This window comes from Eublepharis macularius, chromosome 12 (assembly GCF_028583425.1).
Source record: "Eublepharis macularius isolate TG4126 chromosome 12, MPM_Emac_v1.0, whole genome shotgun sequence".
Classification (NCBI taxonomy): domain Eukaryota; kingdom Metazoa; phylum Chordata; class Lepidosauria; order Squamata; family Eublepharidae; genus Eublepharis; species Eublepharis macularius.
Window position 1 is genome coordinate 48,862,941 of NC_072801.1, and position 22,062 is coordinate 48,885,002.

Here is a 22,062-nt window from a genome sequence, read left to right on the forward strand (position 1 = left end):
ACGCTAGACAGCTAATTGGGGCGGGGCACAAGAAAACATTGAGTGTATTTGTATTATGTCCCGTGATGGGTACTACTACAGGCTATTTGGAAGAGGGAGAGAAGCTGTTCTCTGTTGCATGTAATGTTGAGAAAGATGTAAATCTCTGGGTCTATCTGGGCCAAATTAGATGTTCTGGATTCCTTGTCTCCACCATAGGGATTCTGCTCCCATTTTAAAGGCTAAAACAGGCAATTAAAATGCTATGAAGGCCCAATCAAGGTGGGATGGCAGGACAAGCCATTTTTGTTTTCCCTCAGTACCTTTTCAAGTACCAATTTTTGGTTCTTGAAAAGGCACACAGAGGGGAGCAAGAATGCCTTGTCTAGTCATGCTGCAGGCCTGATCAGGATTAGACATTTGAAACATTTTTAAATTGTCCGTTTTAGGCAGTGGTACCCTCTGTCAGAGTGTTGTCACTTCTAATTTGGCCCTCTCTGTGTTCCAAAGAAATTCCTGCTTGATTTTGCTTTTTTCTGGCAGTTTTTATTTATTTATTTATTACTAGGTCCTAATGAGGACATGGAAAGTCCACCTTGCATCTTCCCCTTTGTCTACAAGGGCAGGTCTTATCAGAGCTGCACTACAGATGGGTGGAGTGATGGGAAGTTCTGGTGTGCCACAACCAATAATTATGATGCTGACAAGAAGTGGAAGTTCTGTCAGGTCTCAGGTAAGGGTAGAGAAAGAGGAGGCAGGGGCTCAATGGTAGAGTATCTCCTTTACACAAAAAAGGCCTCAGGTTCAGTCCCTGGAGTCTCCAGTTTTAAAAAAGATCAGATCGTAGATGATCTGAAAGATGTTTTTGAGACTTCTTCAAATGGCAGTCAGTCAGAACAGGCAGTACTAACCCTGATAGATCAAGGGTCTGATTCAATAGAAAGTGGGCTCATGAGTGTTCAAAGAGAAGAGACAGAAATTCAGAAAAGCCCCCACAGGAGTTAGAATTGGCGACTCCATGACAGATTTACCATCACCTGCCCTTTTCCCTTTGCTGCTCCTTATTCCTGGAGTTTTTAAATGAAGAAAAGCAGTATAAAAATCAAATAATAACTGCATCCCAGAGCACCTGCACAATGCAACTTCTACAGATTTCAAGTTGTTTTTCAAAATCTATCCCACAAAGCCTTTGGCACAATCCCCTTAATCTCTCCCCTCTATTCTTTACCTAAAATGGCAATTTGAGGCAAAATGTCTGGGCAGTCTATAAGCAGCCAACTCCTGATTTCCCAGGAATCCATGTGTGATCTTGGTGGCACAGTGTAGAATCCACAAATTCTTGCACCTACTCTTCTTTTCAAATTCAGGCCCAGATCCAGATATAGAAAGTCCACCTTGCATCTTCCCATTCATCTACAAGGGCAAGTCCTACAGCACATGTACTACGGAGGGCATGAGTGACGGAACACACTGGTGTGCCACCACCAGTACATATGATGTGGATAAGAAATGGGTGTATTGTAATGTCACAGGTAAGAGGACAGTAGCAGATGGGGTTATGATGGGTTAGACAAAGCAGATCCATCTGTAAGGAGACTATGTTGCAGGGACATCACATTTACAAGGTCTCCCCTGTCCGACATTTTCTATCCATTTTGCAATCCTTCCTTGCCTTGAGAACTGCATCCCTTCTTTAGATGATTATTCAAGAGGCCTTCAAATGGGATGGGATTGTTTTGATATCCCCCTCTTTCAGCCACCACAATGCCCAGCATCAGCCTCCCTCCAACCAAGAAAAGCATCTTCACAGGCATCTTCTTAGCACTCTTTGGACATGTGTTGATGTCACAAGGTATAAATGAAGTTTCAGCTGTCCTCAGTTACATTGGCATGTTCTTGTCCTTATGTGGATAGAAAATCCATGCAATATGGCCAGGCATGGCAAGGAGGAGTCTGTTCTGCATATCGGGTAGAACCGCTGGATATGCAGGAAAATCCAGCTTCCCTTCCCTCTTAATATCCAAATTGGGGCAAAAGGCCCCCTAAGAAGTTCTTTGGTGTTCACATCTGTCTAGGATGCATGTTAGGCCAATAAAATTGCATAGGGAAGCAAAACGGTGCCTGAACTCTCATAGGAAGTCGGGTGCCATGTTGGGTTGTCTTAGCAACCTGGGCAAACACTAAGGCCTCTGACTTTTGTTTTGTTACAAAGCCTTGCCCTACAGTACAGTGCTCTCTGCTAAGGATGGGCATCAGGAGGGAAGTATAAGGTTTGGCAGAGGGCATTGTACTCTGTGAACAGGACCTGCAGCACAATAAACTCCACCTCTGTTGACTTGCTATTGCAACCCAAAACTGGGATGTTATCTGCACCATTTCAGCACCATTTTGGGTGGTCCTCATAATCCTTCTTGACAAGTGAGACCCCCTTGCAACTGGACCCAGGCAAGGAGAATGATGAGGATGAGGGGGAAAGAGGATGGAAAGAGGAAGAAGGAGGATCTTCTCTGATTCCTTTTAAATCATCCACTTGCATGTATTATTATTTTAATGTTTTAATCTACTTTGAGCTGCTCTGTACAGATGGCAAAGGGGAATAACCTGCTTCTCTCATTCCCACATTTTTATGTGTTTTCAATGTGCATACATTGTTTGATTTTGGTTTAATTTTGACAACTTACATTAGCTATACATCAATTAATTTCATTACTTATACATCAATTGATTTCATCCAACTCAGTATTTTTCTGATCTTTAATTGGTTGTTCTGTCAGTTACGTTTCTATATGAAGAAAACAAAATACATCTATTAGAACAAGAAGAAGAGGCATTCCTTCCTGTGTGTAAGAGGAAGTATGTCTCTTCTTAAAAGGTGGGGGGACTAGAAACCCATAGAAATGTAAGTACTCTCATTAAAAATAAGTAATATAAAAGAACTTTGCTGCCAAAGGAAACTGATCAATAGATTTTGACTCAATTTATCAAACTGGTAAGTTGACTAACAACATGGTAGATTTACTCCAAATCCTCCTCAGGTTTATTCAGTGGGGCTTTCTGCCAAGAAAGCATTGTTAGGATTTATTGTCAAAGGCTTTCACGGCCGGAGAACGATGGTTGTTGTGGATTTTCTGGGCTGTACAGCAGTGGTCTTGGCGTTGTAGTTCCTGACATTTCGCCAGCAGCTGTGGCTGGCATCTTCAGAGGTGTAGCACCAAAAGACAGAGATCTCTCAGTGTCACAGTGACACTGTGAGATCTCTGTGACACTGAGAGATCTCTCTTTTGGTGCTACACCTCTGAAGATGCCAGCCACAGCTGCTGGCGAAACGACAGGAACTACAATGCCAAGACCATAGCTATACAGCCCGGAAAATCCACAACAACCATTGTTAGGATTGTACTGTAAATGTTGCAGATCTCATGATAGCTCATTCACACAGACATCAAGAGAGGAGCATGCATTATGTGAACCATCAAATTCTGTTTTATGCTCTGCTTTGGGTTTTTATGGGCTGGAGTTTCTAATGGTTTGTTAATTTTCATGTTTTTTATGCTCGTTTTGTTTTGTTTATTGAACTGTCTTGACCAGATCTCTGAAGAGGTGGCATATGAATGTTCTAAATAAATGATCAAGGACATAATTACTTGCATAACATAGGTAGGGCTGATGAAGAACTAAGGAATTGGGTCCCTAGCATGTGAGAAGCTACTAACTTTTTAGAATCTTTCTTTCCTATACCATTTTTTTTAAAAAAATCCAGGCCCAGATACAAGCAAGGAAGGCCCTACTTGTGTCTTCCCCTTCATCTACAATGGCATGAACTACAGCAGCTGCACAGAGGATGGGAGGACAGATGGGAAGCTCTGGTGTGCCACCACCAGAAACTTCGATGCAGACAAGCGATGGACTTTTTGCACCATCACAAGTAAGAGACCAACAGAAGGGAACTTGTGGTTGAACACATGAAATTGCCTGATGCTGAGTCAGACTACTGGCCTGTCAAAGTCTCTGTGGCACAAAGTCCCCTTGCATCTTTAGGAAGTATGATGTAACACCTTGCTCAAAAGCTTGCCAAAGACCTCTGACAAACTTATTGTAAGGCACCTTTCCTCCATAAAATGCTGAAGTGTGCAGCATGACCTCATTTGAAGAAGCTGCATAAAGTCCAAAGGTCATCATGAGTCCATGACAGAAAATTATGAGAAGGATATGATCCATGCTGATGGATACCTGGTCACCTTTGGCGTTAGTGATTTCTGGTCTTCTCAGACATGAGAAGAAGAGTGAGGCTTGGATTGGTTTACTTTTTGTCATGGAAGATTTGATACTTTATTACGACAGATGATTTTCTGTATCATCATCATTGAAATGCTATAATGATGATATGAATAATCACCAGTTATAATACTATCGTGACTATTAAACAGTATGTAATACTACTTGGCCTTGTATGGCATCAGCAAAGAGGGAGATCTAAGACAAAGCAAGCCAGTGGCATGGCTCTGACTATTTGATGTTCATAGGCCAAGCAAGGATTAGTAAAGGAGCTGAAGGTCACATTTGAGCATTTTTGTTGCAACTGGGAGCTCTGCCAGGGCCTGGAATATTCCCAGAAATTTGATCCACAATTGTTCATTGTTCTTCCTGGTATCATTTTCTTTTTTGTCTTTTTTACATCCTTATGCTGCCAATGAGGAAACATGGCTGCTAGTGCAATAACAGCCTGTAGCTTTTATCTTGGTGATCACAAAGTCAGTTTGGAATGAGGGCAGGAAGGATCACATGAAGTCACCTTATACTGAATCAGACCATCGGTCCATTAATTAATTAATTAATTAATTTTATTCGATTTATACCCCGCCCTCCCCACAGATGGGCTCAGGGCGGCTAACAACATTAAAAAATACATTAAAATCACAAAGCATTAAGTCCAGCATTGTCCATTCAGGCTGGCTGTGGGTCTCCAGGGTCTCTGGCAGAGGTCTTTTACAACACCTACTTTCTGATCCTTTTTTTTAAAAAAAAACTGGAGATGCTGGGGATTGAAACTTGGACCTTCTGCACCACTGAACCATGGCCCCTCTCATATTTCCTTCCTGTCCTCACTCTGTTTTTTTTAAAAAATTTTTTATTGGATTAGAAATATATCACTATAATATTCATTACAATCAATTTCCTTTAAATATTCCAGTTCTTACCCCCTCCCTTTCCCCCCCTTTTGTTGACTTCCAACAGTTTTCCAACCCCTTATCCACTTTTTCCCCTCTACTCATTTCAAACTTATTTTATTCTATTAAACTTATACTTTTACTCTCTTCTAAGTTTATCTATTATATCACAGTGTTATCTCTATTCCCTTAACTTATCAACTAAATATTACATTCCTGGCTTATATTCTTTAATAATAACAATCATTTGTCTAATTTTTGTACTCTATAATCTATCTTATTCATTCTAGTCTCGTCAATATGGGACAAACAATTTGTCCCTTATTCTACATAACTTTAAGTACTTCTATAAACATTGTATACATTCAATATAAGTCAATCAATTTGACTTGTACTCTATATGTTACTCTTTACTTCCTTCTATCTTATATTCATTCTATTTTAATTATATAATTTCTCCATTATACAATTGTCTGCCGGAAATAATCAATCAATTTGACCCATACTCTATATATTTCTAAGTACTTCTATAAACTCAATATACATTTGGCATAAGTCAATCAATTTAACTCGTATTCTGTATGTTACTATATATTTCTTTCCGCCTTTCTTATACTCCTTCTGTTTTAGTTATATACTTCCTCCATTATACAATTATCTGCCAGAAATAAAATTAGTTTCTATCCTTATAGTTCTTATAATAACACCTCTATTACTTAATACTATATATAGTAGTCAAATATAATAGTTGCTTAGAATTTCTCATTTAACTTTCCTCCCCTCGGTAAAGTCACTTCCCTCTTCTTTTATTATATTTCAGTAATTTTCAAACTGCCACAGTTCTCCTCCCACTTCCCATTTTTTCACCAAATATTGCTTCAACTTTTCCCAATCCTTGTTGAACTGTCCTGGATCAAGGTCTCTCAGTTTCCTTGTCATTTTGTCCATTTCCGCCATGTACAGCAATTTGTAAATCCAGTCCTCAATAGTTGGCACTTCTTGTACTTTCCACTTTTGCGCATACAGAAGTCTAGCCGCTGCTGTCATGTAAAATAACAATGTCCTGTGTTGTGCTGGAATATCCTCCATTCCCAAGTTCAGTAGCAGGAGTTCTGGGTTCTTATTAACTTGAAATTGTAAAATCTCACTTATCACTCTTATTATTTCCCCCCAGTACTGCCTAGCTACCTCACATGTCCACCACATGTGATACAAAGATCCTTCATGCTTTTTACATTTCCAGCATTTATTAGACATGTTCAGATTCCCTAGCGCAATTTTCTTTGGTGTCAAATACCAACGATAAATCATTTTGTAAACGTTCTCTTTAATATTAGTGTATGTCGTGATCTTCAATGTATTTTTCCACAAGTATTCCCACGCCTCCATTGTTATTTCTTTATTAAAGTTTATAGCCCACTTCACCATTTGCACTTTAACTGTCTCATATTCTGTGTACCATTTTAACAACACTTTATAAGTCTTAGAGATTTCCTTTTTATCCTCTTGTAAAATTACCTCCTCTAATTCCAAATTCTCCATTCTTACCCCTCCTTTCGCACAGTCTGAGTTATAAAGGTCTCTGATCTGTCTATATTGAAACCAGTCGTAACTTGGAGACAACTCATCTTGCGTCTTTATTCTTAGTTTAGAAAATTCTATTCGTGTTATCTCCTTGTACGTTAAGCACTGTTGTTCATTATCGACAGTTCTTGGGTCTATTACTTCATAAGGAACCACCCAGGAGGGAATTCCTTCCTGTAGGTAATCTCTATACTTCTTCCAAATTGTGAAGAGGCTTCTCCGAATATAATGGTGTAAAAACATAGAGTCTGCTTTTACTTTGTCATACCACAGATATGCATGCCATCCAAATATTTTTTTATATCCCTCTAAGGCCAGTAATTTGCGGTTTTTCAGCGTCATCCAATCTTTCAACCACACCAAACAGATTGCATCATAGTAAAGTCTTAAATTGGGCAGTTGCATTCCACCCCTCTCTTTTGCGTCCTGTAATACTTTCATTTTCACTCGAGGCTTCCTGCCTGCCCAAACAAAGTCCGATATTTTCCTCTGCCATTTTTCAAATTGCTTAGAGTCCCGAATAATTGGTATTGTTTGTAAGAAAAATATCACTCTTGGCAGCACATTCATCTTGACTACTGCAATTCTTCCCAACCATGACAAATTCAATCTATTCCATTTAATCAAATCTTGCTCTATCTGAGTCCACAGTTTCTCATAATTATTCTTGTATAGATCTATATTCTTTGCAGTAAGTTCAGTTCCCAAATATTTCACCTTACTTGTTACTTCACAGTCTGTTATTTCCGTTAATAACTGTTGTTTTTGTTTGGTCATATTTTTACATAATATCTTTGACTTCTTTTTGTTTACATAAAATCCTGCCAATTCTCCAAATTCCTTAATTTTCTCTATTACCTTTGGCATGTTCTCAATTGGATCTTCCACAATTAACATTATATCATCCGCAAATGTGGATGAAAACCTTATAGGAAAATGCGGATGAAAACCTTATAGGAAAAGTCTTTTATTTTTATTCCACGGATTGCATTATCTTCTCGAATCTGTATCATCAATATTTCCAAGACCAAGATAAACAACAGTGGAGACAACGGGCAACCTTGTCTTGTACCTTTACCTATAATCAGTTTCTTAGTCACCTCTTCATTCACCACAATTGCTGCACTCTGGTCTCTGTAGATTTCTTTCACTGCTCTGATGAATCTTTCCCCCATTTGTAGCTGTTCCATAGTGGCAAACATAAAGTCCCAGTTCAAATTATCAAATGCTTTTTCAGCGTCCACAAAGAAGAAACCAACCTCCTTGTCGCAACGCTTACCATAGTATTCAATAGCATTTATAACTGTCCTTAAATTGTCTTTAATTTGTCTGTTTGGTAAAAAACCAGCTTGTTCCTCCTCAATAACTTCGGATAGCCATCCCTTTACTCTTTCCGCCAATATCTTCGCAAAAATTTTATAGTCATTATTGAGTAACGAAATAGGTCTATAATTTTTAACGTTAGTCAAATCTTGTCCTTCTTTGGGGATCAATGATATATTAGCTTCACTCCAAGTATCTGGAATCCTTTGATCCCTCAAAACACCATTGATCACTTCTTTTAGGAATGGCACCAGTTCATTGACCATTACCTTGTAAAATTTGGCTGTAAGTCCATCAGGTCCTGGCGCCTTTCCCAGGTTTGTTGACTGTATTGCCTTCCTTATCTCTTCCTCCGTTACTTCACCATTCAGTTTATCTCTCCATCCTTCCGAAATTACTTGGAGCTTCATTTTCCCCAAATATGTCGCTATTGAGTCTTTGTTCACTTCTTTTTTGTTGTACAGTTTAGCATAAAATTTGTAAAAGGCTCTACTAATAGCCGTCTGTTCCAGATATACTTTATTATCCTCGCATATTTTATTTATTGTCTTCTTCTCCTTTCTCTTCTTCAATTGCCACGCCAGATATTTCCCAGGTTTATTTGCACCTTCAAATGACTTTTGATTCATTCTCTTAAGATTCCATTCCAGTTCTTTATTGTTCATTGCCGTCAACTGCTCTTGAAGGATTTTAATGTCCTGGTATATTTTCTTTTTCCCTGGTCTTTTCTTTAGTTGTATTTCTTTGGCTTCTTCCTGTCCTCACTCTGAATGAATGTTAGGGAGGGAGGAGTATGACTGTTATGCTATGGAGACTTTTGCACAATGGTACAACTGAGGCTTTCTGGGAATTGGCTATTTGGGGGAAGCAAGGGATCTATGGCAGGGAATACCAAGAATTCAGCCTATTCCCCGAATATCAGGAAAGCATCACATCCAACACATCTAAAATAATTTCAGTTGCATTCCTCCCTCCTCACTTTTTTTGTTCTTCATCTAGAAACTGGCTGTGTCTTTCCTTTCATCTATAAGGAGAAATCTTACCAAAGCTGCATCCCGATGGGCCACCCAGAGATGAAAGCGTGGTGTTCCACCTCTCCAAACTACGATACAACTTTTAGGTGGAGATTATGCAATGGTGAGCACATAGGAGGTCAAGATTCGGGCATGAGCTGTGCTTGCATCATACCTTCCCGCACATCACAGTGAAAAAAAGTGTGTTTTTGCAATGCCGCTTCTCAGACGAACAATCACTTGTTGAGCTGACTGCCTTTTTCTTCACGTACGCGGTATTCATGATCATCACAATTGTCTATCCTGAACTGGCTTCTGAAACAGAATACATTACCAAAGTGTCCAAAGAAGTGGTTATCTAGAGAGACAACTGGGGCAGGGAAGGGATGCAATTCCTTGGGATGTTGTGTCCTTGGAGAAGGCCTGTGGTTCAGTTGTAGAACATGGCTGTTATCAAGTGATCTTGGGCCACTCACTCACTCACTCAATTTATTTATTAATTTAGAATATTTCCACACTGCCTCTTCAGAGTCCTGCTCAAGAGGCAACAGCTTACAATTTAAAAACACAGTATAAATCAGCACAAAAACTATCCATGAAACAGGTGGTGGAAAGTACCCACAAGTTGCAGCCAACTTATGACCATCCTACAGGGAGTTTCAAGGGACACAGAGGTCGTGTGCCGTTGCTTGCCTCTGAGTACTGACCCCGGACTTCCTTGGTGTTCTCCCAGCCAAGTACCAATCTCACTTAGCTTCTGAGATATGATGAGATCAGGCTAGCCTGGGCCATTCAGGTCAGGGACATAAAATAGAGCAGACCATTAAAAAGCTGATAAGATAAAGCCTAAACTTATTGTTCTGCCTTGAGCTCACTCGAGAAAAGGCAAGATAAAAAGGCAACAATAAATAAGCCTGGAGGAATGAGCAAATGTTCACTATCTAATTCCTTCTTAGTTTTTAAAATATATTTTCCACAGTGATTTCCGTTCTCCCCTTTTTGCTGTGGGTTTTGTGTAAGCGTGCTGTACAATATTTTTTATGCATGAACTATATTTATACACACAATGCACACCATTCATTTGTGCAAGCAAACAAACCAGAGAATTAATTCACTCAAGGTAGAAGGAAAAACAAGAATTTAGGTCTGAAACATTGGGGTGAAAAAAATTGAAAAAATCCCTGTGATAAACCTCTCTCTCTCTCTCTCTCTCTCTCTCTCTCTCTCTCTCTCTCTCTCTCTCTCTCTCTCTCTCTGCAAAACCAAGGATCTTGCCTAATAGTGTGGTGGTCAGAGCACTGGCTTAAGACTTGCAAGACCAGAGCTCAAATTCTCACTCAGCCATGAAATCTTCCAGGTGACGGTGGGCCACCCTCTTCCAGCTTAATCTACCTCACAGGGTTGTGTTGTCAAAACTGGGGGCAGGGAGAGACATCCATCTATGGCACCCTGAGCTCTTTAAGGGTTAGGATGGAATAAAATTTGGGGGTTAGGGTGGGATAAAAATGGATAGTTTTCTTTATCTATGAAGAATGAATTGCCTTTTAATTCAGTCTTGCCGAGTTACTCTGAATATTGCCGAGTTACCCTGAAGAGGCCACGTGATTTATTTTTGTTTGTTGAGTTTAAATGTTTATACGCCTGCTTATCTCCTTAGGCTCAAAGTGGCTAACAAAGCAAGAAATAAGTGGCAAAACAATACAACAATCAATCGACACAATAAAAACAAGTTAAAAAGGAGATTGGCCAGACTTGGGCCTCTCATAAGTTCAGCTGTCAGTAAGGAAGAATCCTGGCAGCAGTTTGCCAATGCAGTCTTGGCCATTCAAAGTGGACAGGCTGACGTGTGGCATTTAGTGCATTTTGCAACTTTGAGAGCCAGTGTGGTTTAGTGGCTAGAGTGTTGGACTAGGATCAGGTGACCCAGGTTCAAATCCCCTCTGCCATTGAAGTTTGTATTGGGTTTTAATTAGGGTTACCAGGTCCCTGGGATTTGCCCCCTTATCTGGCGATCGCTGAGTGATTGGCGGGAGGGGGCAAACTCCCAAAGTGTGCCCGCCTCTGGCATGCACCTCAGGAATGCGCGCTTTGCACATGCTCCCACCCCTCGCACTGGCTGCAGGAGCATCCTTGCACTCTGATTTGGCCCCAAACCAGCCAAATCGGAGCACGGGAGCACTCCTGTGGCCGGCGTGACATCACTTACAGAAGTGACGTCACCATGCACTTGGCATGGTGACATCACTTCCGGAAACGACGTCATCATGCCACCGCCGGAGCACGCACATGCTAATGTGCGTGCGTGAGGGTAAGTTCCAGGCCCCTATCCTCCTACTGAGAGGATAGAGGGACCTGGCAATCCTAGTTCTAGTTAAGGCATGTTAACTAAACAAACTGCATGCAGAAAGCTCTCATCCAAGTTAGCGAACCAATAACTGTTTATTTATCTAAAGGAATATATTTACCTAAGTTTAGTGGAGAGAAAGAACTAGTAACTGATCTAACTAGCTAAGATGGCTTTAGATTGAAAATAGGCCATCTCTCTCAGGAGGAGACACCATGCTGCCTCTCCTGGTGCATGCAGGGAAGAAGACAGAGAGGAGGGGGAGAGAAGGGAAGGAAGAAGACTGATAGCAGCCTATCTATCTAACTGACTCTATGGTAGTTGCCTTCCTTCTTCTCTGCTGGCAGTCCTAAAGGCCTGAGCAAGAGACATCGCCAGTCCCTTCTTCTAACAGTTTGCTGGGTGACCTGACCACGTGTCCCAGTCATGCACTCTCAGCCTAACCTATGCCACAGAGTTGTTGTGAAGATAAAATGGAGGAGGGGAAAATGATGTAAGCTGTTTTGGATCCCCATTTGGGGAGAAAGGAGGGGTATCAATAACGTAAATCAATCAATCGAGATTTTCATTATATGTTCATGGGTAAACTAGGGTTTCAGTTCATTCTATGCACCCACCTAGAAAAAGAGTGTTTGTGACAGAATGTCTCTTACATTTTATTATTGCTGGATTGTTGCTAGGAAACACAACTCTGAATGAAGCTGGGAAATCCAAGGTGAGCATGCTAAATAAAGAAGTGATGAGAGGGCCTGAAATCCAGGATTCTTGGCAATCCTAAAAAGAGTGGCCTTAGGTGTAACTCTGTTTTGGATTACGCTGTTAATGGCTCATAGGCCCTCTAGATCCAGATATGCTGACTCTTCCACACTTATTAATGTACACCTGCAGGAGTGTGCTTGGCTGGTTGGTTAAAAATCTGTCTAATGACCAAAGTGCTGGATAACAATGACTTGATAATGGGGTGGTTCATCAGAAGGTTAGCCCTGTGTGGCTCCTGCAATAGTTGGTTTACGTTGCAGTGAATGATGGTAAAGTGGAAAAGCAGTGTAAAAACAACATGCTTCCTTCCTCGTCTGCTTTCCCAATCAGAATTGGACTGTGTCTTCCCCTTTGTCTTCCGTGGCAAAACTTACCACAGTTGCACCACATCTGGGCACCTAGACAGGAAGCTCTGGTGTCCTCTCACCAGCAACCCTGAGACTGACAGGAAGTGGCTTCTTTGTGCTGACTCAGGTAAGGGACCATCAAGCGTGACGGCACTGAGTGACATGGGAGATACAGAGGACTCTTCCTTCCTTCCTTGCATCACTGAGGTTCAGGATTTTGTGACATTACACAAGAAGAAGAATCCTAGAAACATAAAACATTTTCCAGGAAGTGGTCAGTGCCGAACCTCAGCACCTTTTTTTGGTCTTATATCAGGCTGGAGGTCTTTCAGTTTCGGCTGATTCCCTCACAGAAACCCAAAGTTCAGTTTTGCAATCCAACTAGTTATAAAACTGGACTCTGAAATTATATTCGGAAGGAAAAAAATCTGATGTAGAAAATGTTGGAAGGAAATTTTCTTTGCAGGGTGCTTACTGTGTCAGAAATGAACGAGAGAAACTGGTCATAACTGACTGATTGATTGACTGATTGGTTGATTGATTGACTGATTGATTGAGGTTCATATCCTGACCCATGGCAGCCAAAGGAGGCATTAGGCTAACATATCAAAGCAATACTTGAATGTCCCATAAAATACAACCATAATGCACAGAAAACAATACAGCCATTATAAACATATGACTATAAAGCAAAAGGATGGCACTAATACACATGCACAAGCACACATATACTGTGTATGCCACAAAAAAGGTTTTGTCTTGGTGTCTCTCACATTTGGATCCTTTGCAGTGGCTCTGAGAAATCTCAGGTTCATCTGCATGTCACTTTAGCCTTCTGAACTCACTGGGCATCCTTTCTCCCCCTCCAGGTATTACCCAAAGGGTTGACTGACCAACTTGTTGGCGGTCTTGAAATCCTTGGACATCTCTGATACTAGCCAATCTGTGGGAGATGGCGGAGCAATCTGGATGAAGCAAGCATAAATGAATGGATCCAACCCTTCTATCTTATTCTGATTTCTCTGAGTTTCACAGATGGGGAAAAATGTTTCTCTGAGGCCATAACTCCACAATACACTGGGAGTTCTGGGTATGGAGCATCCAGCATTTTTAAAAAAATTGCTTACCAGACATGTGGTGGAACAATTCAGATCAGGATTGTGGCGCTTCTCCTTCTCCTGATCAAAAATGGCCCCTAATAAAAAAAACTTCTATTTGATTTTACTAATCAAAAATTCAATTTTCTCCCTAATAAAAATGGATATATACTCAATACTGGCGTTTGTGAATTTTCACAGAGGGGAAAACAGGACTAACCCAGGGCTGTTTGTGAACAGGAGAACAGAGGATAGGGTTGCCAACACTGCCTGCACAAAAGCCTAGTGATTTTGATGGTTTTTCCTGGGGAAGGTGTTGTTTGTGGAGGATGTGACATCACTTCCAGTTGATGCTGAAGGATTTCCTCCTAATCTCTTTTGTAAATACCATAGAGAGCATCATGCTAAGGGCCATTTTCTGGCTATTTTTCTTCCATTCCTCTATTTCTTGAGGGCGCTGGTGACTGAGGCCGAGAGTGAGAGTTTTCCCACCATGAGTGGGCAAATGGTAAGTCTGAGCGGTGGGAGGAAGGCATAAAGCTTCCTCCCCTCACACCATGGTCCCAAATCACATTTTTAAAAGTTTTAAGCAAAGCTTTTAAAAAAATGCAAGGATGCTGTATACACAAAATCCCCAGTGAATTGTAGTTAGGGCCTCATTGACAGACTCCAGTTTCTCTGGGAGCCAAGCTACAAGTGACGCCTGACACTTGTCAGCTTCCCTCAAGTTTTGATGGGAAATGTAGGCAGCTTGGTGGAATGTTGGACAAGTGACAGTTGAAAAGTCCATAGGACAGCAGTCGGAGAGCCAAGCTGCAAGACCAGGGCCGATTCCAGACGGGCACAAATAAAGCGAGTGCTTTCGCTTTTCCAGCGACCTCACTCGTAAAAACCCGTAATGTCCCGTCCCTGCTTACCTCCGGTTCATGGCGCTGTGTTGCGCTCCAGAAGCAGACAGTGTGAACGCCGTATTGCGGGTTTGCACACTTCTGGACACTTCGTCGCTGTGGAGAGGCCCTCCCCTTTCCCTCCTTACTTGGCCGGCTGGCAACAATATTCCCTTAATTTTTTTTTTAAAACCGGGCACCATTTGCGCAGTCGCACGTTTGCGCACATTGAACTGCACAAATGTGCACAAATGGACAAATGCACAAATGCACAAAAGTTGACGCTGCGTATTCGCATACCTGCACATTTGCGCATTTGTGCAAAACACGTAAAAAAATTTTTAAAAAAACAAACTGAAATGCGAACCAATGAAGGCCCCCGACGTCAACTGTGATGGGGAGGAAACAACCAATCCCGGGTACCTCAGTTGGCCGTGCGAACATCTGGAAGCGGGATGGCATGGCACGCTGTGAGACAAAGCAGATGGAGATGAAAGTGAACGTGTGTCCGGTAAGCGATTATTTCCGCAGAAAAAACGCAATTTCTGGCCATCTGGAATCGGCCCAGGATGCCTACATTTCCCATCAAAACTTGAGGGAAGCTGACAAGTATCCAACCTATGTCAGGCGTCACTTGTAGCTTGGCTCTGGTACTCTTGCAGCAGGAAGCAGGAACAAAGTACCGATATACGCATACCTGTTCATTGAACTAGCAAAGGATGCCTTGCATGTGTGATTGGGTCTCAGCACAGATCTAACATCACAGCTGGAGCTCATCTCCTGCAGTGTTAAAGACGCATGTGCACATACTGAGCAGCCAGTCAGCAAGGATGCAGCCATCATATTTGCAAGCCTGGACTGACTCAGGGACTTTATAACACATGCGCACACACAAATGTGAATTCTGAACACATTCTTCAGTATAAATGCCTAGAAATCTTTCTGTTCAACTTGCCATTGAAAATCAAGGTTTTCTAGGATGGATGACCACCAAGGAAGACGGGGACTGCTATGCACATGAAGGCAATAACAAACTACGGCTGTTCAGCTCTTGCCTTGAAAATCCCATGAGGTACAACTTCATTGGGTTGCCATGAGTTGGTTGCAGCTAAGCAGCAGGCATTACCTTTAACTGCTTCTGTACCTGCTTTGAGAATGTTTGTCAGAGCTTGCTGACTGGAGTCTAGCAGGGGTAGGCAATATTTCAGGCCCAAATGCCAAAAAAAGAGTAATGACCACTACTCCTGTCTTACTTTTCCCACTGCTGCATAGAGTGGTGGTGGAAAAAGAATTTAAAAAATGGCTGTCAAGCCAGTGTTGTCATGTCATTTTCAGGTTTTACTGAGGAGTGGTAGGTCATTTCTGATGGCCCCATCCTGTCCCTGGTTTCCTATTGATTGCCAGGCTGAGTCTAGGATCCCAGATGTTTGCCTATGAAGATTTTGGTGTTCTAGCAAACAAATTCATTGTTTTGGAGGGAGGCAATGGTTGTACTTACTTGGCCAGACAAACATGGAGCAAGCCAAACCTCAGAGCTGCTGCCAGCATCTCAGGGATTTAGCCGGTGGCCTTGCATGTCTGGGAGGAGATGAGAGGCATAAATGGTGTTGGTCTCCTTCTCCCACATTGCTGGCCCAAGCAGTGTTGCCAGAGCCTGAATTGCTTGGGCAGAGATCTGGATCTGGGGGCCAAGCAAAATGGTATCTTGGGCGGCTGTTGGCACAGGTGCCAGAGGGAGGTTGCCTATCCCGGCCCTTGAGGCTCAAATTTGTATTGAACCAAAGACACTGCAAGGTTTTTCGTAGCAGGATATCAATCTACCTTGGCTGATTTGTTACAATTTTATCCTACCGTTCTTCCAAGGAGCCCAGGACAGCATAAATGGTGGTCTTCTCTTCCATTTCATTTTTACAACAACCCTGTGAGGATGGCTAGTTTGAGATAGAGATAGAGAGAGTGACGAGTTCAAAGTCACCCAGTGAGCATCAAAGCTGGGGATTTTGAATGCAGGCTTTCCCTGTCCTAATCCAACACTCTAACCAATATACTGTGCAGGGTTTTAAATAAATCTCAGTTTTTTGCTTGTGTTGTACAGTTTATGTATGTATAATAAGAAGGAAATAGAAAAACTCTTTGTAGATTACCTTAAGGGCATTAGCTCACATTAATAACAGTGTTTTGACATTTGAATGTTTTTAAAACAATGGTTTGTGTTATATTTGGATCCCTGTAATAAGAAATGTTATCAGATTTGAATTTTAGAGGTTGTGTGATCTGCAAACATAGACTATCACATTTTCATCCTCCTACTTCTCCAAGGGATTAGGAGCACATGGCTCTTCTCTTCCCACTTTATTTTCTCAACAACCCAGAAAGGCTGAAAGAAGGCAACTAGTGCAAAATCACCAAGATAGCTTCACTGAAGAGTGGGGATTTGAACCACAGTCTCCCAGTCCTACACCATACTGCTAAGAGCTGGCAACTGGCAGGAGGTTTGGGGTGGGTGGAGGAATGCAAATCGCCCTTGCTCTAATGGTGTGACATCACTTCTGATGTGAACACTGAAATGACATCATTGCAGGGCCGGATCTAGGGTTGCTGGTGCCCAGGGCAACCCAAGTCCGGCCTCCCCCCATGCACGTGTTTCTAGCACTGTGTGATGATGTCACTTCTGTGACATCATCACACAGGGCCCGGAGGCGTGCTGCCCACGTGGCAAGCTGGTCATCCCGGCGCACAGTGCGCTGCGGAGCTGGCAGTGACAGCGCAGGCGGCTGAGTGGAGGGCTGGGAGGACGTCTGTGCCATTTACCTGCCCTGCTGACAGGGCAGCTGGCTTGCTGCACGCTCCCTGTCCTGTGTCCGTGGCAAGCCAGCTGCCCCGTTGGCAGGGCAGGCGAATGGCAAGGGCGGCTTCCCAACCCTCCGTTCATCTGCATGCGCTGCTACTGCCAGCTCTGGCATGCTCCCGGTGGCTGGCAGCTGTGCCCGGTGCCCCTCTTTGGCAGCGCTGGCGGCAGACTACCCCCCTGCCCCCCCTGTCAGTCCAGACCTGCATCATTGTGTTGGGGTGATGCTCTAGGATTCTTCTAAAACTCTAGCACATCACTTCAATGTGATGATGCCACTAAGTGATGTTTTGCTATACAAGTGATGACAATTTTCCCTGCACCCCCCCCCTGCCACCCTACCAAGTTGGGGGGGGGGTTAGGAGATACCAGTGGGAGGCGTCCCAGTATATTGGGAAATGTGGCAGCCCCATGCACTGGTGTTCTGCACATTTGTTGTAGTTACTGGGTATGTGTGCTGCCCTGATTCAAGGTTTATTCAGTGCACAGGATCCAATCAGCTTTTCTGCTGGTGAAAAACAAAGGTGGGTGCCTATTTAATCACTCCCAAAAGGCTATGCTGGGGATCATGGGACCCACGTGGAGAAAAACCATGCAGGATGGGGGCTGTTGGAAGACAGAAGATTGGGTGAGATTGAGTGAAAAAGCTTACTGGTTCCAACCCCATAGTATGAAAGAGCAATGGAACCACCACAGCCTAACTGTCCATCCCATCTGTGTGGCTTTGATGTGCTCTGAGTTGGAGTTCTGGCATCTACAAAGAGATATAATCATGTCCTGACTTTTAACAGATGCCCAAATATCAGAGTTTAAAATTTTTTTGGACATCAAAGTATTTTAGCTTGCGTGTGTAGTTCCTGGATGATTTAAAGGCACAATTCTAGTCCCCTCTTTTAAGGAAAAGGTAGACTGACATCCCATTTTCTGATTCTTGCTTTCAACTTAGACAACATATTTACCTAACTTCCAATTTGTCACTTATGGTGAAGTGCCCTGACATTTGACACCCTATGAGTGAAGAGGTAGCTTTGCTACATCAGCACCAATGATGTGTGTGTGCGTTTAAGTGAAAAGCTGCTGGAGGAGGGGGGAGATTTAGAACAGAGAAGTGGTGGGAGATGGAAATGGCCTGACTCCTTTCTTGTCTGCTCTGTCATTCACCCCTCCCCAAAGAGGCTTATTTTACTAAAAAAAAATGGCACCACAAACCAATTAAATGCATTTACTTTTAATGTGGCAATTCACAGAGAGGTGAGTCACCGGTGTGTGTTTGTGTATGTGACACCTTAAGGAGCAGGTGTCCAGTGTTTCAGAGAGAAATATAAGGCTACTGAGACAGTTGAGGGTGAGTTCCATACCCCCTTGACAGTGGTCATTCACGGATCCGTATTGGATTTGCAAGGATGAATGGATTGCCAGTGCTGCTGCTAATCCCATCCTCATTTGGGCGGGACAAAAACCTGGGGAAGCTGCTACTCCGTTCTAATGGTATTTATTTTGGAAAGGGGGCAGATATATCCCATTATATTCTCTTCTCATGACAGGGTTGGATTGGTGCCCCAATCTACATATTTTCACTTGCAGCATCAGGATGCTCATGACATTCTTTGCGCATGCACCCACGGAATATCAGTGGTGTGGGTTTCAAGTAGGGTCTAACTAAAGAAAGCTAAAAGGTTGAAAAGGTTAGAAAAGGTTAGAAAGAGTGGGTTGTATCCAGCCAACTTTCCCACTAAGTCTTACCCAATACCCCTCATTATTATAACCCCTATCACAAATCATTTTTGTTCATGTACGTCCCAAGATCCCCAGCATAGCCTTTTGGGTGGCCTTCCGTTCTTTTATACCATTGGAAAAGATGAATATATCCCTAACCCACTGGTGTTAAATGTAATCTGTCCCTGACTCAGTTACTCCCAAACTGGGTTGCCAGCATTGCCTGCAGAAATGCTGGGAGAATTTGAGAGTTGTGCCAGTGGGAGCAAGGGGCGGGGGAGTTTGGGAAGGATGTAGCATCACTTCTGCATGATGTTCTAGGAATCTCTCCTAATCTCTATGGTAAAGACTACAGAGGTACAGGGAAATTGCTAGAGTGTCACTCACTATGCAACCATTTTTTCTTAGACTCCTCAGTTTCCTGAGGGTGGAGAATCGGGGCCTAGGGTGGAGGTTTACCTATTATTAGCCAGGCAGCAGCATGAGTACTCTGCATGCACAATTGTGTAATAAAGAATGTATGCACATACATAATCAGAATAAGTAAGAATATCTTAGAGGCATTTGAAGATGTTCTGTGGCAATGGTCTTCAACTTTCAGAGGCCTGGAACTTTGCTTTAGCCTCCAGGTAGCAACATGAATGGCAAGCACAGGGGAAGTGTGATATAAGTCAGATGACAGAGAAAGGAGAAGCCAGAATGAAGTCCTCACCAATATCAAGACCAGGACTGTGGGCAACAGACCATGAGAGGTGAGGACAGGTAATGCATGTGAAGCAGCACTGTGGTAAGGAACCCACAAAGGGTCAGAGCCAAGAAGACTAAAACAGGGACCAAGCCAAAAGGATGAGGCAAACATGAAGACTGGCAGTGCTTGGGTGGGGAGAAGGCGGGAGAGATTTTATGGAGAGGAGCAGGGCTTTTTTTCAGCAGGAACGCGGTGGAACGGAGTTCCGGAACCTATTGAAAATGGTCACATGGCTGGTGGCCCGCCCCCTGATCTCCAGACAGAGGGGAGTCTAGATTGCCTTCGGCGCAGAGGGCAATCTAAACTCCCCTCTGCCTGGAGATCAGGGGGTGGGGCCACCAGCCATGTGTCCATTTTCTCCGAGGGCAACCCTCTGAGTTCCACCACCTCTTTTCCCAGAAAAAAAGCCCTGGAGAGGAGTAGGGTGGGAGTCTCTGAACCTGCCCATACTAAAACAAAGGGATCTTCCCAGTTGCTGGATGACCTCATATTGACATCCTGGTACTCCTCTCAGCTAGTGTCCAACAAAACACACGAGAAGTGACACTTTGGCTCTCTACCCAGGCAGTCTAGCAACAGGTCTTTCTGAAACGAAGTGTGTGAGTGTGTGTGTGTGTGTGGGGGGGGGGAAGTCAGCTCTATTGGGGCATGTGACCCAGCAGATGGAGCTCTATGACCCACCTGAAGGTTACCAACTTTTAAACTGGTTCATCTGGCTGTTCCTTTAATATCAACTTGATCAGGGGATATTGTTTAGCTGAAAAGCTTCTCCTACCCATTTATGCACACTAAATCTCGATTAAAGGAAAAGAACTCCTCCTCCCCTAGATATTTGGCAATCACAGCCTGTAGGTGTGAAGGCCACTACACGCAACAGGATCTTGAAGAGCCACTAAGTATTGACAGCAATCTATCCTTTCCTGTTTATTTTCATGGCCGTTTCTGCCTCTGGGTCTTTGGTTCCAGAGATTTTTCTGCCAGAGCAAAGGTGTGAGTTTACCAGAGTATCTGGTAGGCTTTGTAGAGCTGGCACGTTGCATTGATGGGCACCCAGGTGATTACCAGGTAAAAGCTGCTCTTGTTCTCTCAGCCAACAGTAATAAAAATGACCCCAAAGCTCCTTCCTGGGCTTAGTTCCTTGTGAAAATGTAACCCTTCCCTTCTCAAACAAAATTGCTAACAAGAAGAGAGGTGCGGTAGCTATGGAGGCATTTCTGCACAACAAAAAACGTCTCTCACATTTGCCCTCAACTCTTGCTGAACACTGGTAATCATAACCACTTTGCTCCCTGAATGGAGACCTTTGGGCGTATGCCACCCATCTTGTCTCGCTTCTGCCTCTCTGTTGCAGCTTCATACTCTCCAAGAATTGTCTTACCTCTACTTTGTTGGAATCACCAGGGCCAAATTTGTTCTAGAGAATCACCAGGACGAAACTTTCCTCATTGTCAGATCTGAGCCTTGGGGTATGTGCACAATATTGAAGAGTGCCCCTTTGGGTATATGCAGAGGGAATTTATCTCTGCAATGAACAATCCAGCCAACAGTTTAAGGAGAATAACTTTTGGGGTATTGGGTGTAACTTCTAGGAACACTGGCCTCCCCAGGCTGCTCCCCCTCTCTTTCAAGTGTTGTCATTTATGAAAAACTATGACCAGCTTCAAATGACATGTCAAACCATGGCTTGATGTAACAGGAAGGAACCTCAGGAGGTCCCCATAGGAGGTCCCCACAAGTGTCTCTGAATCTGCTAAGTAAGACCATTGGCCTATCGAGGTCAATGTTATCTAACTTTTAATTATGGCTCTCCAAGGTCTCAGGCAAAAGTCTTTCCGAGCATCTAACCCTTTCAACTGGAGATGCTGAGGATTGAACCTGAGACCTTCTGCATGCAAAACAAGTACTCTTCCTATGAGCCACAGCCTGTTCCATGTTAGACTGAGATCAGTCTGCTGCAGTGGATAGTATACTGCATTGATGATTACTGGGTTTCAGTTCTCACTCCCGCATGCTTCCCCAGTCCTTCTGCATATTTACCCAGAAATGAATCCTACTGAACAACTGGATTTACCAATTGGTAATTATAGGTAGGATTGCAGTCTTAATATTTTTTTTGTTGAGGACATACAAAAATACCCACAAACATCAAATTAGTCTCTTATAAACCTTAACAATTGAATCATTCTATCTTCAGACAGAAATGTTTTTGTGTTACACCACTGCCAGAATTAGGACTGCCAACTTTTAAT

At 42.9% G+C, this 22,062-nt stretch overlaps 1 protein-coding gene across 1 annotated transcript; it reads left to right on the plus strand.

Moving 5' to 3' along the window:
- Nucleotides 1-561: 561 nt before the first annotated feature.
- Nucleotides 562-13,409, plus strand: LOC129339119 (matrix metalloproteinase-9-like). Its single transcript, XM_054993724.1, has 5 exons — nucleotides 562-712; nucleotides 1,347-1,511; nucleotides 3,740-3,904; nucleotides 12,501-12,644; nucleotides 13,387-13,409. The coding sequence occupies exons 1-5, from the start codon at nucleotides 562-564 to the stop codon at nucleotides 13,407-13,409; spliced, it is 648 nt and encodes a 215-aa protein (XP_054849699.1).
- The last annotated feature ends 8,653 nt before the right edge of the window (nucleotides 13,410-22,062 follow it).